Source organism: Salvelinus alpinus, chromosome 33, assembly GCF_045679555.1.
Source record: "Salvelinus alpinus chromosome 33, SLU_Salpinus.1, whole genome shotgun sequence".
NCBI classification, from domain to species: domain Eukaryota; kingdom Metazoa; phylum Chordata; class Actinopteri; order Salmoniformes; family Salmonidae; genus Salvelinus; species Salvelinus alpinus.
Genome location: NC_092118.1, coordinates 7,817,274 through 7,834,916, shown reverse-complemented (window position 1 = coordinate 7,834,916; position 17,643 = coordinate 7,817,274). Strand labels below are relative to the sequence as shown.

At 40.7% G+C, this 17,643-nt stretch overlaps 1 protein-coding gene across 1 annotated transcript in view; it reads left to right on the top strand.

The window, feature by feature from the left end:
- The first annotated feature begins 2,022 nt into the window (after positions 1-2,022).
- Positions 2,023-17,643, top strand: part of LOC139562823 (CD151 antigen-like) — a 49,736-nt gene continuing 34,115 nt past the window's right edge. Inside the window, exons 1-2 of the mRNA XM_071380936.1 lie at positions 2,023-2,274; positions 12,183-12,279. Coding sequence (XP_071237037.1) covers positions 12,184-12,279 — 96 coding nt within the window. The 5' untranslated portion in view covers positions 2,023-2,274; position 12,183. The remainder of the gene's footprint in view (positions 2,275-12,182; positions 12,280-17,643) is intronic.

The following is a 17,643-nucleotide window of genomic DNA, read 5'->3' as shown; positions in this document are numbered from 1 at the left end:
CCTATTTACAATACTACGGTAATGCATAACATGAAACCGACCCAAATGTAAACCATTGCCATCTAGTGGTAATACAACGTTTAGACTTGACGATTCGTAGGCTGTGTACAGTGCATTTAGCGTTCAAACATTGTTGCACATAGGCAATATGTTACCCCATTTCAAGTCAGTCTAATTTTACAATAAAACAAATCTGTCTCTTTTGAAATTAAATTAACATAGAGCATAATGATATGATATGGGATGTCAGGCTAAAGAAAAAAGAATGTGCACAAGGTCAGTCCCAATAATTATGAAGATGCCATCATACTCAGTTCCAACTGTTGGCTCCCATACCCGCTTATATCATTTTCTTTATATGGTTAGGTGCATATGCTTTTTCGATTGACCATAAATGTATTTTGTGTTCGCCTGCTTACTTTTAGGATATCATATTTTGTTACCTTTTTGAAAGATCATAAATCAGTAGCAAGTAATTTCCATGTAAAATGACCCATTAGCACCAACATGTGAAGTTCATAGGAGCATGTCAAATTTGGGTGTCAAATGAAGGCTACGAGTCTATATCATTAAATAATTAAGGAAAATACATTTTTCAACCATTTTCCATCCTAAAAATGTGGAATAAGCAAAGGCTTTGATTTCCGGTCAAACAGATGGAAACGGGGGTCTTAGAAAACATCTACCAGAAAAAGTATATACATTGCATTCGGAAACTATTCAAACCCCTTCCCTTTTTCCACATTTTGTTACATTACAGCTTTATTTTAAAATGTCCGTTTTTCCCCCTCATCAATCTACACCCAATACCCCATAATGACAGAGCAAAATCTGGTTTATAAATTTTTGCAAATTTATAAAAAATTAAAAACAGGATAATGAAAGTTCACAGAAATAACAAGTAAAGGTAGAACTATCAATTAGTTATGGTGTTTTTACTGATTCAATTTAGTTTATAAATTAATTAGTGATTAAAACTCAAACCAAATCGGTATTCGAATTTCCGAAAAATCTGTATCTGCAGTTAAATTGGCTACAATGGGAAATCATAGTAGTCACAAACCACAGTTGGATTCACAAGTTTGGACAGCACAGTACAGTAAAGTACTACGAAGTAGAGTTCAGTACAGTACACAGCAGAGCACACTGGAGTTGAGTACACTATAATGTACTGTATTGGGTGAGCGGTTTCTTGTTTGTTTATACAGTTTGTTGAGTGCCAAAGTGGTGTTGGCTTGTGGAGGGATGTATACAGCCGTGATGAATATGGATGACAACTCTCTTGGTAGATTAAAGGGTCTGCAGCTTAACATGAGGTATTCTATATCAGGTGAGCAAAAGGTTGTGATTTCCTTCACTATGTGTTTATGAAGAGACACACTGTACTCTACTTTGCTGTACTTGGATGTCCAAACTTGTGAAACATAGATGTCTATGATTGGTTCAGATTTGGTCCGAACCAGACCAACCAAATTTGGTATTGTTTGGGGGCAGAGCTCATTAAAATAATAGCCAGTGTGTAGAATAATACCCAAAAATGCAAAGGAGGATATTGCATATTTTTACCTTTGTGTACCTATTTAGGATACATCACCATGAAGAGAATGACATTCATAACTATGCATTTCTGTGTAGTATAAATCAGGGACCCATGATGAAATTCAGTTACCTCAATTATGTTACTTGGTGAAAATCCAGTTCACTTACTATAGTTCAATAAGCAAAATAGATTTTTTCAAAGTCAATGTGTCATGTCATAGCCAGCGGACACCCCATTCTTCCTGCAGACATCCTTGAATCATAATTCAGAGCAGATATTTAACTGAGTTTTCAGAAAAAACGGGAACACACAGAATGGAGTACACAGCTCTTCCAGTAAATATGTTTAACTAACATTTACAGTGAACATTATTAAACATAGTCCTTGTGCATAGAGTTGTAGCCTATGGTTTGGTAAACTTTGAAATCAATATTTTTTGTTTGGCATACGTTTAAAAACTCTGACTCAGCGCAAATCCGTTTCCCGTTCGCAAAGCAGCAACCAGGAACATAACTGCCTCAGGGCAGAAAAAAGCAAGGTGATTGGGGTGGAGTCGACACGACCTACTGTACAGTCACAGACTCCAGTGGACAAGCTAATCACAAGTTTAGCATTTTGCCCTTCCCCTCTTTGGTTTGGACAATTGAAGGAATCCCTGAAAAATAGAGTTTTAAACGTCTATCTATTATTTTGGATACATCAACGCCTTGATACTTGTAACAACACAGCCGCAGGTAGGTACGGAGCAGCAGCTTCAAGCTTGTTACTTTGTAGAACATTAACATGTTCGACAGCCACAATGTTGCAATTCACAGAAAAGTTAATTTAAACGTTCCGTTTTGGAATTATAAGGCAACCTATTTATTTATTATTTTAGTGATACCAAGCAGGGTTTAAATGTCAATTTGAATGTATTACTGCGGCAAAGTGATTGTTGTCTAGCTAGCATGTAGGCTAGGTTAGCTCACAGGAACACAGCAATTATATATTATTTGTGAATCGGAGATACGCAGTCAACTGCTGTGATTAGGTACGCCAAAAATTCTTTAGAACAGGGATCATCAACTAAATCTCCCCCTGTCAGACTTGCTTGTTAGTGGAGATTTCCGCTCTTCACTCCGTTGTCAGTTTAGCCTACATTTCACAGATCTTAGTAGCAGAAAGCATTTTGTGTGTGTGTCCTTCAAGGCAGCTGTCAATGATCACGTTAGGCTGCGTTATATATTTTTAATTTTTATGGCGGTTTGATCGCAGGGGAGGCACTAGTAATCTCTGCAGTTTTCGGTTTGCTTATTTGTTTCAAGTGTATTAGTCTATAAATAAATCTCTTTGCAAACTTCGTCATGAAAAGTTTATTGCTTGCCTACATTTTACTCCCTCCTCTATGGGCGGAACATATAGTTGTAAGTAATTCGTAGACTGCAAATTGACCGCAAGAAGCCCAAACGGATATAATATTTGACTAAAACGTTAAATCATTTCAAACTTTGCTCACATTTTGTATATGGTCACACATACAGTGTCCTGCAAAAGTATTCACACCTTTTGGAATTCGTTACATTTTAATGTGTTAGAAATCTACACAAAACACTAATGTCAAAGTGTAAGATGTTTTTGTTTGTTGGGGGGGTAAATACACAATTCATAACTAAAATATAGTCGTTGTGTAAATTTTCAGCCCCTTTGTTTAGGCAAGTTAAAATTAGTTCAGGAGTACAATGTGGCTTAACAAATACATTTGAATGAGCAGTTGCCATACCAAGCAGTCAGGATGCTCTCGATGGTGCAGCTGTAGAACCTTTTGAGGATCTGAGGACCCATGCTGAATCTTTTCAGTCTCTTGAGGGGGAATACGTTTTGTTGTGCCCTCTTCACGACTGTCTTGGTGTGCTTGGACCATGTTAGATTGTTGGTGATGTGGACATCAAGGGACTTGAAGCTCTCAACCTGCTCCACTACAGCCCCGTCGATGAGAATGGGGGTGTGCTCGGTCCTCCTTTTCCTGTAGTCCATAATCATCTCCTTAGTCTTGATCACGTTGAGGGAGAGGTTGTTGTCCTTGCATCACACGGTTAGGTCTCTGACCTCCTCCCTATAGGCTGTCTCGTCGTTGTCGGTGATCAGGCCTCCCACTGTTGTGTCATCGGCAAACTTAATGATAGTGTTGGAGTCGTGCCTGGCCGTGCAGTCATGAGTAATCAGGGAGTACAGGAGGGGACTGAGCACACACCCCTGTGGGGCTCCTGTGTTAAGGATCAGTGTGGCGGATATGTTGTTACCTACCCTTACCACCTGGGGGCGGCCCGTCAGGAAGTCCAGGATCCAGTGGCAAAGGGAGGTGTTTAGTCCCAGGGTCCTTAGCTTAGTGATGAGCTTTGAGGGCACTATGGTGTTGAACGCTGAGCTGTAGTCAATGGATAGCATTCTCACATAGGTGTTCCTTTTGTCCAGGTGTGTAAGGGCAGTGTGGAGTGAAATAGAGATAGCATCATCTGTGGATCTGTTGGGGCGGTATGCAAATTGGAGTGGGTCTAGGGTTTCCGGGATGATGGTGTTGTGAGCCATGACCAGCCTTTCAAAGCACTTCATGGCTACAGACGTGAGTGCTACGGGTCGGTAGTCATTTAGGCATGTTACCTTAGTGTTCTTGGGCACAGGGACTATGGTGGTCTGCTTGAAACATGTTTTGTATTACAGACTCAGACAGGGAGACGTTGAAAATGTCAGTGAAGACACTTGCCAGTTGGTCAGCGCATGCTCGGAGTACACATCCTGGTAATCCGTCTGGCCCTGCGGCCGTGTGAATGTTGCTCGCTGTTCTGATTTCTAGAAGCTCTATTCGGTCATAAGACACGGTGGCAGAAACATTATGTATAAAATAAGTTACAAATAACGCAAAAAAACATACACAATATCACAATTGGTTACGGGATCGTAAAACGGCAGTCATCTCCTTCAGCGCCATTTCTTAATATGCCAGTCGTTTGCAAAATACCCCAAAACCTATGTATTAATTATTATAATGGCTTTTATTTATCATTAATCTAATGAATAATAGTTTGACTAAACACGTGTAGGCCTATAGCCAATATAAAAGTATACGAATGTGAAGGAACATGGTTTCTTCTGTCAAGTCCTTAACATGTCTGGAACTGGAAGGGTTCAAGGCCTTCAAATACTTGAATGATCTGTCATGCACAGGAGACAAGTCAGTGATTACTCATTGGGGTTAAGTTGTGAGCCTATTTCATACAGGCGTGGTATGTCTGGGGTATTTCTGCTTGTCAGCGGTCTTGTATTGAGCGGTAGGCGACTCAATTAAGGTTTAAGGAAAAAGGGGATTTCAGTGTTCAAAATGTGAACATCCATGTACGTTTTCAGTGTTGAACCCTGCGTATTGAAAGAGCCTTTCATTTTGTATGTCTCAGATTAGGAATTTAAGTTGGACCTCTTTAGTGTATTGTGCTCCTCCTGTACACATTAGTTTTCTTTACTCAGCTGCCCCATTTATGTACATAATACAAGGATGAGTTCCTGTCAAAGGTTTGTTTGAATTTAATCGACAGGGACACACTAAAGGGGTCCACCCTAACAGATGGTCAACAGACACAGGGCTGGTTCAGTCGACAGACCCCCACACAAATATAGGCCTACACACACTGTAAAACCATGAACGCTTGATGATGTAACCTACATTGTCTGCTAATGCCAAATGTAAGCATGGTGTGCTTACTTAATGAGTTGCTGGATATGGAGTTCTCTATATTAGATGCCAGAAAAGTTATTCCACCAGAAATAGCTTTGGCTACTGTACGTTTAACATTTTGTTTTTGGAGACACACAAGTGTAATAGGGATGTTAATGTCAGCAAGTTCTAGTCATGCCCACATCATTTTTGTGGGCCATGTGTGTGACAATTTTTACTTTACCGTATTTTTTGTTGACTGTGCCCTCCTTTTGCCTGTGGATATAAACTCTGTATGATCTCACTGGTTTTATGCTCTTCAACCCACCTGAAAGGGCATCCACAGACACGAATGAACTCAGTGACTCAGCGTGTAACTCATTGGGGTGTTGACTATATATGTTCAGGCCAACTTTTGATCTCCTATATAGAGAGATAATGTTATAGATATGACCTTTTTATGAAATCAATCCAAATATGTTATTGGTCACATGAATTAAGTATGCACTCTCGCGCAGTATAAGATGGTAATGGTCGTATCATGCAGCATGAGAACGCATGATGCTGCTGTGCTCAGTGTTATAGTGAATATAAGCCCGTTCAAACAGTTCACTACAGCACAATGCAAATGCGTCTTCATTCCACAGCTGTTGTTTGCTTTGTAACCTCTTCCCTATGCTGGTCGGCAGTAGCCTGTTACAGTATGCTCGAGAAGGCTGTCGTGTGTGTGTGTGTGTGTGTGCACGAGTGGTGTAGATAAGGCTCTTACTATTACAGAAAGCTTAGATTAGTACACTCTGGTACGGCCTGTGTGTGTGGGAGAGACAGACGGAGGAAGAGGAGAGGGCAGGTCTGGACGTGACTGATGAGTTAAAGGTGCTGTATGGTCAATCCAACGTCATTAAAACTCTTTTTTTCAACCACTCCACACATTTCTTGTTAACAAACTATGGTTTTGGCAAGTCGGTTAGGACATCTACTTTGTGCATGACACAAGTCATTTTTCCAACAATTGTTTACAGACAGATTATTTCACTTATAATTCACTGTATCACAATTCCAGTGGGTCAGAAGTTTACATACACTAAGTTGACTGTGCCTTTAAACAGCTTGGAAAATTCCAGAAAATTATGTCATGGCTTTAGAAGCTTCTGATAGGCTAATTGACATCATTTGAGGCAATTGGAGGTGTAACTGTGGATGTATTTCAAGGCCTACCTTCAAACTCAGTTCCGCTTTGCTTGACATCATGGGAAAATAAAAAGAAACCAGCCAAGACCTCAGAGAAAAAATTGTAGACCTCCACAAGTCTGGTTCATCCTTGGGAGCAATTTCCAAACGCCTGAAGGTACCACGTTCATCTGTACAAACAATAGTATGCAAGTATAAACACCATGGGAGCACGCAGCCATCATACCGCTCATCCTAGAGATGAATGTACTTTGGTGCGAAAAGTGCTAATCAATCCCAGAACAGCAGCAAAGGACCTTGTGAAGATGCTGGAGGAAACAGGTACAAAAGTATCTATATCCACAGTAAAACAAGTCCTATATCGACATAACCTGAAAGGCCGCTCAGCAAGGAAGAAGCCACTGCTCCAAAACCGCCATTAAAAAAATCAAGACTACGGGTTGCAACTGCACATAGGGACAAAGATCATACTTTTTGGAGAAATGTCCTCTGGTCTGATGAAACAAAAATATAACTATTTGGCCATAATGACCATCGTTATGCTTGGAGGATAAAGGGGGAGGCTTGCAAGCTGAAGAACACCATCCCAACCGTGAAGCACGGGGGTGGAAGCATCATGTTGTGGGGGTGCTTTGCTGCAGGAGGGACTGGTGCACTTTACAAAATAGATGGCGTCATGAGGGAGGAAAATTATGTAAATATATTGAAGCAACATCTCAAGACATCAGTCAGGAAGTTAAAGCTTGGTCGCAAATGGGTCTTCCAAATAGACAATGACCCCAATCATACTTCCAAAGTTGTGGCAAAATGGCTTAAGGACAACAAAGTCTTGGAGTGGCCATAACAAAACTCTGACCTCAATCCTATAGAAAATGTGTGGGCAGAACTGAAAAAGCATGTGTGAGCAAGGAGGCCTACAAACCTGACTCAGTTACACTAGCTCTGTTAGGAGGAATGGGCCTTAAATTCACCCAACTTATTGTGGGAAGCTTGTGGAAGGCTACACGAAACGTTTGACCCAAGTGAAACAATTTAAAGGCAATGCTACCAAATACTAATTGAGTGTATGTGAACTTCTGACCCACTGGGAATGTGATGAAAGAAATAAAAGCTGAAATAAATAATTCTCAACCATTATTCTGACATTTCACATTCTCAAAATAGTGGTGATCCTAACTGACCTAAGACATGGAATTTTTACTAGGATTAAATGTCAGGAATTGTGAAAAACTGAGTTTAAATGTATTTGGCTAAGGTGTATGTAAACTTCCGACTTCAACTGTATGTAAGAATGCTGTTTATTGACTATAGCTCAGCCTTCATCACCATAGTGCCCTCCAAGCTCATCACTAAGCCCAGGGCCCTGGGTCTGAACCCCTCCCTGTTCAACTGGGTCCTGGACTTCCTGACGGGCTGACCCCAAGGGGTGAAGGTAGCCAACAACACCTCCACCACGCTGATCCTCAACACTGGGGCCACACAGGGGTGTGTGCTCAGCCCCGTCCTGTACTCCCTGTTCGAGTGACAGCCTACAGGGAGGAGGTGAGAGCCCTGGCGGATTGGTGCCAAGAAAATGACCGCTCCCTTAACACAACAAACAAGCTGATCGTGGACTACAGAAGACAGCAGAGAGTGCACTCCCACCATCGACATCGACTGGGCCGCAATGGAGAGGGTCAAAGCTTCAAGTTCCTTGGCATGGACATATCTGATGACCTGAAATGGTCCCTTCACACCTCAGGAGGCTGAAGAAATTCTGCTTGGCCTCTAATTTCTACAGATGCACCATTGAGAGCTTCCTGTCTGGCACCGGTGTCACAGGAAGGCCAAGAAGATCATCAAGGACCTCCGTCACCTGAGTTACAGCCTCTTCACCCCGCTACCATCTAGAACGGGTAGGCAACCCTATTCCTGGAGTGCCGCAGGCACTTCATGTTTTTGATTTAACCGAGCTAGAAGATCAGGCATGTTGAATTTAGGCAATTACTGAACTGATCAATTGGTTCAGTTGGGAATAGAACCCGGTTTCAAACGGTCCCAAGATTAAAGTGATCACTGCACACGGACAACTGCAGTTGTTGGATCACTTCAGAGTTCGTATCTACACCATAATCAAGATGTCGGATGGACTGCAGCTTTGCCTGACACAAAGCTTTATCTCGGACAGGAAAAGAGCAAAAATGGGACGTTATTGCACCTGAATACAATGCACCTCATTTTGGCCAGATATTCTGCTTGCTTACTTCCCTAAAGTGACTCAGACTCTACTATTACTTTACTCCAGAGATTGGAAACCACTAACCTAGCTACTAGTTACTTTGTTTACTTCCTGTTGTCTTGACTTCCTTTTTAGTCACCATGGATGTGGAGTCTCTATACACCACCATTGAACATGAACAAGGTTTGGCAGCTATGCACCATTTCTCGAGTACCCGACCTGAAACTGAGATGCCTCCCACAGAATTCATTGTCTCACTGACTGAATGGACTCTTAATCATAACATCTTTATCTTTCAGGACCGTATTTTTAAACAGGTCAAAGGATGTGCCATGGGAGCTTGCTGCAGCCCTTCCTACGCTGGTTTGTACTTGGGTAAATGGGAAAATGACTTCATTTTGGATCCTTCTAATAACCATTTCTTTGACCGTATTATATGTTGGGGACGCTATATTGATGATGTTTGCCTGTTTTGGTCCGGCTCAGAAGATGAACTTATTTCCTTCCACCAATATCTTAACAGCATTAACCCTAACATCAAACTAACTATGGAATACAGCAAGGATAACATTCATTTTTTGGACCTCGACATTAGTCAAAATGACAAAGGTTGTTTGCACACATCAATCTTTAGGAAGCCTACAGATGGGAATACCATTCTGAGGGCAGACAGCTTTCACCCCAAAAGGCTAAAAGAGAATATTCCATATGGGCAATTCCAAAGAGTCCGCAGAATTTGCGATCAGGAAACCAACTACAGTGTCAAATCTGCTGAATTGGAGAATCGCTTCTTGAATCGGGGCTACAGCGTTCAGGTCCTGAAAGATGCAGGTATAAGTGCTGGATTACTTGACAGAGAGAACTTGTTGCGAAGGGGAGTGCCTCGTGATACATCAGAGAGTGTGTATTTTGTTACAAAATACAGCACTGAAGCAGAGAACATTAAAATAATCATAAAAAATAATTGGGGAATCATCCAAAGTGATATGCTACTACGCCAAGTCTTTCCTGAACCACCAGTCATAAGCTTTAAGAGATGTCCTACCCTAAATGACAAATTAGTCCACAGTTATCTTCCGGGTGACACTCAAAAAAACGTGGCTTGACCACAAACCCAAGGGCTCTTTTAAATGTAACCAGTGCAACCATTGCAGAAATATTGCACAGAAAAAGTATTTTGTTGACACCGCTTCCAAAATGGAGTATTATGTCAAGCATTTCATGAACTGCAAAACCACTCATGTCATCTATAGATTGGAATGTCCACAGTGCAAGGTGTTCGACATTGGACGGACAAAGAGACGCCTTCAAGACCACTTAGCGGAACACAAGTAGGCCATACGGGTAGGCAATGAAGACTACCCCATGGCAACCCTGCCTCCCTACAAGCTATGGGTATTGATCATGTTCCGGCCTCTATTAGAAAAGGGGACCGTCTTAAACAGTTAAACCAAAGGGAAAGGTTTTGGATTTACAAACTACAGGCCACTAAATACCCTGGTTTAAATGACGGTATGGATTTCTCACCCTTCCTGTAGGGTTGTGATGGGTCCATTTGCTGTCATCTAGTGGACATTTTGCTCAATTGCCCTCAGCTATGGGGGCAAGACTGTTGTTGTTCATGTTTTGCTATGTTCTAGTGTACTATGGAATATATTGCTGTCTTATTCTTGACACTTCTCCCAGTCATATTTAAGGTTAGAACTACCTTTCTAAGTGTCCTGATACTTCTAGCTTGGAGTTGTATTTTTATGATAACAGCTTCAGTGTTTCACTTTTTAATGTGTATAGTATTGCTTACTAGGTGTGTCCAATCAACATTGTAACCACTCCCTCTTCTAATTAGGGCTAATTGGAAAAGCTGTTCAAAAGAGGACATTGTATTATTTCTTTGTACTCCCTGACGAAGGCCATGCAGCCGAAACGCGTCGGATTTTTAAAACTTTGTTTCTATTGAACATGCCATACTAATAAAGGCATTTTAATTAATTATATGAAGAGTGCCTTGGTCCTCCTTTCTTTTTGATGACCAATTCACCCCTTTTGCCAAAGAGCACCTTCTGTCTACCAACATGTACTATTGTGTACCTTAGTAGCGCTTCCCTTCCTCCTCTTTCTACTAGTACAAGCATACATGTATTTTTGTTAAGATTTAAGTTGATTAAAACCCAAACTACAGTTATGCATCTAGCCATGATCAGCTTGCTATCTGCCAAGATTAGGAACAATTAGAAACTTGTGCACTCCAAGACGTTCTGAGTGGACAGGTAGTAGTTGATGCATAGAGAGAAGAATTAGATCAGGGTTCAGGGATATCAGGGATAGAAGACCTACAAGTGGTGGACAGAAATGCTAACAAATGAGGGACGAGAAGATGACTATTACGTGACTACGCATGCACTTTTGGTTGGGGGCATTGTTATATTGTCATCATTCGTCCAGGTGATTTCTGTTTTTACCTTTGTAATACAACAGTAGAGAGGGAAATTTGAAACTTTTTTCAGATAGGCTTTAGGAAGTCAAGTTGAACTAATTAACAAAAATAGCAGTGCAGGAAATGTGAATGAGCTCTCAGTTAATTCATAGAAATGTGTGTGTTACGGTCTTTGTGTGTGGCTTCTTATCCAGAAAGTGTATTTTTTGCAGATTATTTTTACCAAGCAATAACACCCAATTCAAGTAATAATTTCTTGATTGAAGTCTATGATTAGTTGAATCAGATGTGTACTGGTTGGCAAGAACAAAAGCCTGATTTCACATTGATCTCTGTGGATATGTTTGGACCCTGTTATGAGTGCTACTTTCATGATAAAAGTCATGATCAGTTTTAACTTTAGAATATAATCTAATTGTACGTAAGAAATGTCAGTTTAAGATTTGAACATTTGGAAATGAATTCAAATAGATTATTTAAGAGGTGGGCTTATTTGGAACACCCATGGGTTTAAAGCCCATTGCTGACTTTTCATATATTATTATCTTATTAAATAATATTGTATGTATTCTCAACTTCCCATGAAAAATGTATATTTCATCAAAATTAGGACTGTATATGTTAAATATATATTTTTTAAATATTTTGGTTGGCTTAATAGGCACACTTATATTGTTCCAAACATTGTCTAAAAATAAGCAAAATCAAAAAGTTCACTTGAGCTATTAATAATATTTTTTACATTGAAATAAAAAATGTTAAATAGATTTATTCATAGTATAGACATACTCCATATTTTAGAGCACACTATAAGGAGTATAATGACACCAAGATGTTGTTCCTACCATGTATGGTTCACGGATGATAGGGCCTTAAAGGAGGCCTGTATATGTCAAAAAAAGGCATTTTCTCAATAATGGTTTGTGATACGAATGCAAAAAGCATGTTTAAACATCCTTACTCCAATAAAGTTTTTATTTGAGAATTGCCAGAACGATCTGTGATAGCAAAAATAGGATTATTCTGTGTCTGGGGAAACTGTCCCTAAAAGAAACAATGGATACAAGGTTAACTGTTTGAACATTTCAAATCCACCTCTCTCTTTCTCCGACAGCATGGGGGCACCAGCGACAGCGTACGACGAGAAGAAGGAAACATGCGGAACCGTCTGTCTGAAGTACCTCCTATTCACATTCAACTTCCTCTTCTGGGTGAGTCTGTCTGCCTGCATGTGACTTTCATGCTGGGAAGACAACCCCTCTGAGAAATATGGTATTTTGTATCTTTCCGGTGTCTACAGACCAACACAACACCACCAGGCATTCCATCCCACGTTCCTTATCGCACAACTGTTACCCAGCCCGCTAGACTGAACAGCTAGTCAGCCACACTGGGGGGAATCCACTGGGAAATTGAGAATCCATCGGGAAATTGAGAATTCTACTAGTTATGATTCTGTTCCTTTACAATTTTGTCAGTGTCAAGATAACATTATGTCGGGGCGATGTTTAAGTTAGCAGCAGCTACTGTATTTCTTCCTCTGTAAAATCTTATTTAATATATCTAATGCAGTGCCTTCAGACAGTATTCACACTCCTTGATTGCCAAAGTGGAATTATGATATTGAACATTTTTACAAATGTAATAAAAATGAAAAGCTGTATTGTCTTGAGTCAAGTATTCAACTCCATTGTTATGGCAAGCCTAAATAAGTTAAGAAATAAAAATGTGCTTAACATGTCCCATAGTAAGTTGCATGGACTCACTCTGTGTGCAATTATAGTGTTAAACATGAGTTGTGAATAACGTCCCCATCTCTGTACCCCACACATACAATTATCTGTAAGGTCGAGCAGTGAATTTCAACCAAGACCAGGGAGGTTTTCCAATGACCCGCAAAGAAGGGCACCGATTGGTAGATGGGTAAAAATATAAAAAGCAGACATTGAATATCTCTTTGAGCATGTTGAAGTTATTAATTACACTTTGGATGGTGTATCAATACACCTAGTCACTACAAAGATACAGGCGTCCTTCCTAACTCAGTTGTCAGAGAGGAAGGAAACAGCTCAGGGATTTCTCCATGAGGCCAATGGTGACTTTAAAACAGTTACTGCGTTTAATGGCTTTTAGGTTGTAATTTAACAGAGTAAAAAACTCACAGACAACTATGAAAAGCTCAGACCAAGTTTATTCACACAAGTGCTGGTATTTAACCCTTCCTCCTATGCTGAGTGTCCTTACACATCTGAACAGCAATACACCTCTGTTGCTTGACAGAACTTCCTCACTTCATCTGACCTGACCTGACCTCTGCCCAAGTTCCGCACTACTCCCCAACTCACAGCTGTCCTGTTGACTTGTACCAGACTGTTGCCCTTCTCCTTCCCATAGGATCCCTGATGTCTAACAATAACATATTCTGACAGAACCCACCACCGTGATAGGAGAAAACTGAGGATAGATCAACACCATTGTAGTTACTCCACAATACCATCCTAAATGACAGCTTGAAAAGAAGTAAGCCTGTACATACATAATAACATGCATCCTATTTGCTAGGCACTAAAGTAAAACTGCAAAAAATAGTTACAGTTTTGATTTAAATCTACTTGAAAATCTATGGCAAGCCTTGATTGTGGCTGTCTAGCAATGTTCAACAACCAACGTGACAGAGCTTGAATAATAAATTAATTAATAATGTGATAATATTGTACAATCCAGGTGTAGAAAGCTCTTAGAGAGTACCCAGAAAGACTCACAGCTGTAATCGCTGCCAGAGGTGATTCTAATATGTATTGACTCGGGTGTGAATACTTATTTAAATGACATATTTCTGTATTTCACTTTCAATAAATTAGCAACAATTTCTAAAAACATGTCTTCACTTTGTCATTATGAGTTATTTTCTATAGATGGTTGAGAAAAGAATACATGTAATCAATTTTGAATTCAGGCTGTAACACAACTCAATGTGGGATAAGTCAATGGGTATGAATGCTTTCTGAAGGCACTGTATATATTTATATTTAGGCCGTTTTCAACCAGAGAATATTTTTTGGGGTTTCATTTCCTCTTTAATCTTCAAATGGTATTGATATTAAGCACTGTGTGTCCAAGACACTATCTTATTAAGCATGCGTTTATGCTTGTCTAAAATTACCTTTACTTCCTGTGCGTGTGTTTGTGCCAGGAGGGAACAACTGCCGCCCTCATTTAAGCCACAAAGTTCAAGGCTGGCCGTGGTATTGCAGGCATTGTTTACAGAAAACAGGATCCCCCATAATAGTGAATGAGAAAATGGCAATCTTTGTGTACATATTTAAAAATAATTTAAGACAATCATGGTACCAATAATTGCTTCTATTACATCAGGTGTATGTCCTTGAACCGATTTATTTTAAAATCGCACACTGAAGGATTTATAATGATTCTTTAGTTTCCAATGGCAGCCTGCAGTACCCCAGTCGGCCTTCAACTTGAGATACTCAATGAGAGGGGGCAGCACTGAACTAGCCTGCAACGTCACTTCCTGGAGTAGCTCAAACCGCACATGTTATGTATCTATGAGACGACATCTTAACCCTACTTCAAATGTGCAATTGAGACTTCACGTAGGAATGAATTGTCACGTGATTGATGACTTTGACCATTCATATATACAGTCGTTGGTGTGTGCGTGCAGGTATGCTCATGTGATTTCACATGCCCAGTCATGTGAAATCAATAGTTTAGGGCCTAATGAATTGATTTCAATTGACTGATTCCCTTATATCATGGGTGTCAAACTCTGGCCCGCGGGCCAAATTTGGCCCGCGGGGTAATTATATTTGGCCCGCGAGACAATACCAAATTACTACTAGAGCTGGCCCGCCGGTATTATACAGCGCATTCACCGCTAATACTACGAATCCCATAATGCTCTGCTGTTGTTTTCGCGCGCCAATCAGGACAGGACCCAGAAACGCCCTCTCCTCTGTGACAGTAGTCATAGCAACATAGACGCTACAACTGTCAGCGCGCTATCCCTTCCCAAAAATGGCGAAAAGAAAGGCAGAAAACAGGAGCTTTCTGGACAAGTGGGAGGCAGAATATCTTTCTCTGTGACATCTCGAGCCATCTCGATGCGCTGAACCTGCAGCTTCAGGGGCGGGGGCGCATCATCACAGACATGTACGCTGCAGTGAGGGCCTTTAAAACTAAACTGTGCCTGTGGGAGAATCAGATGCTGCAAGGAAACCATTGCCATTTTCCCTGCTGCCAAACCATAAAAGCGCAGATCTCTACCGCCGTGTTCCCATGCGCACAGTTTGCTGAAAAATTCAGTGTTCTCGCCGCTGAGTTTAGCCGGCGATTTGCCGACTTCGATGTCCAGAAATGTAGGTTTGAACTGCTTAGTAATCCCTTCGCAGTTGATGTGGAAAATGCACCAACCAACATCCAAATGGAGCTGATTGAACTCCAGTGCAACGACACGCTGAAGTCAAAGTATGATGCTGTGGGCGCCGCACAGTTTCCACGGTTCATCCCTGACACAATGCCTCAGCTCCGCACCCAAGCTGCTCAGATGCTCTCCATGTTCGGCAGCACTTATCTATGCGAGCAACTTTTCTCCTCGATGAAGATGACCAAAACAACTCACAGGAGACGTCTGACTGATGAACACCTTCGCTCGATACTGAGGATTTCTTCAGCTCAGAGCCTGAGCCCAGACATTGATGAACTAGCATCCAAGAAGAGATGCCAGGTATCTGGCTTGGGCACATCAGATTAGATCAGTGTGCAATAATTAACGTTTTCTTTGTGCACTTTTTCTTGCTACAAGGCATGGGCTTGAATGGTTGATTGATTTATTATCATTTTATTTGTAAAAAAAAATATTTTGGTATTTAAATCAGAAGGCTGCAAATAGAAAAGAGGCATACGATTTTTATTTACATTTCATTTATTTAATAAATGAATGCCATTGATGTGTTTTTTCATTTGAAATTCGATTTTGCATGTCTCCACTATTAAATTATATATTGTATGGTAATAAGCGATGCTTGTTCCATATTCAATGTTAAAGCAAAACTTGTTTGGGTCCATATTAAAAGGTTCATTTGTTCAATGTTGGCCCGCGACTTTGTTCAGGTTTTACATTTTGGCCCACTGGGTATTTGAGTTTGACACCCCTGCCTTATATGATCTGTAACTCAGTCAAATCTGTACTGTATCTGTAAAACAACTGTTTTATGACAGTTTTTGTAAGTGCTCCATAAAATAATAATAATAATGAAAAAGAATTTACCGGTAGCCTACAGATTTCACGTGGTTAGCTTGTTATTGTTGCCCACCCTGGGGAAGAATGAGCCAATTGGATGCTGGGGATGATTAGGTGGCCATGATGATATGAGGGCTAGATTAGGAATTTAGAGTCAGGACAGATGCACATTTTTGTGTGTGTGTGTACACATACAGTAACAGTCAAAAGTTTGTACACCTCATTCAAGGGTTCTTCTTTATTTTTACTATTTTAAAATAATAGTGAAGACATCAAACTATGAAATAACACAGATGGAATTATGTAGTAACTAAAAAAAGTATTGTTGGCTGCTTTTCATTCACTCTGCGGTCCAACTTATCCCAAACCATCTCAATTGGGTTGAGGTCGGGTGATTGTGGAGGCCAGGTCATCTGATGCACTCTCCTTGGTCAAATAGCCCTTACACAGCCTGGAGGTGTATTTTGGGTCTTTGACCTGTTGAAAAACAAATGATAGTCCTACTAAGCACAAACCAGATGGGATGAAGAATCGCTGAAGAATGCTTTGGTAGCCATGCTGGTTAAGTGTGGCTTGAATTCTAAATAAATCACTGACAGTGTCACCAGCAAAGCACCCCAACACCATCACGCCTCCTCCTCCATGCTTGGCGGTGGGAACCACAAATGCGGAGATCATTCGTTCACCTACTCTGCTTCTCACAAAGACACGGCGGTTGGAACCAAAAATCTAAAATATCAAGATTGCTCGTGATTCTTGGCCTAAGCAAGTCTCTTCTTATTGGTGTCCTTTAGTAGTGGTTTCTTTGCAGCAATTTGACCATGAAGGCCTGATTCGCTCACTCTTCTGAACAGTTGTTGAGATGTCTGTTACTTGAGCTCTGCAGCACAGGTAACTCTCGGTCTTCCGTTCCTGTGGTGGTCCTCATGAGAGCCAGTTTCATCATAGAGCTTGATGGTTTTTGCGACTGCACTTCAAGAAACTTAGACATTTTCTGCATTGACTGTCTTTTAAGTAATGATGGACTGTCTTTTCTCTTTACTTATTTGAGCTGTTTTTGCCATAATATGGACTTGGTCTTTTACCAAATAGGGCCTCAAACAGAAAGTAAACAGTCTGTTTTTACATCCATTGCGAATGACCGTAGTTCCTCAATGTAGCCTATTTGAAAAATCTTTCCAGCTCTCTCCTTTTCGATAACCACTCAGCATGAAAGCGGAAAGGAATGTCATGCTCTGATCTGGTGGAAACATCATAAAATAGGCCTAGCTGACTACTTCTTATCCCTTGCGCAAATAGTCTACTGCTGTGT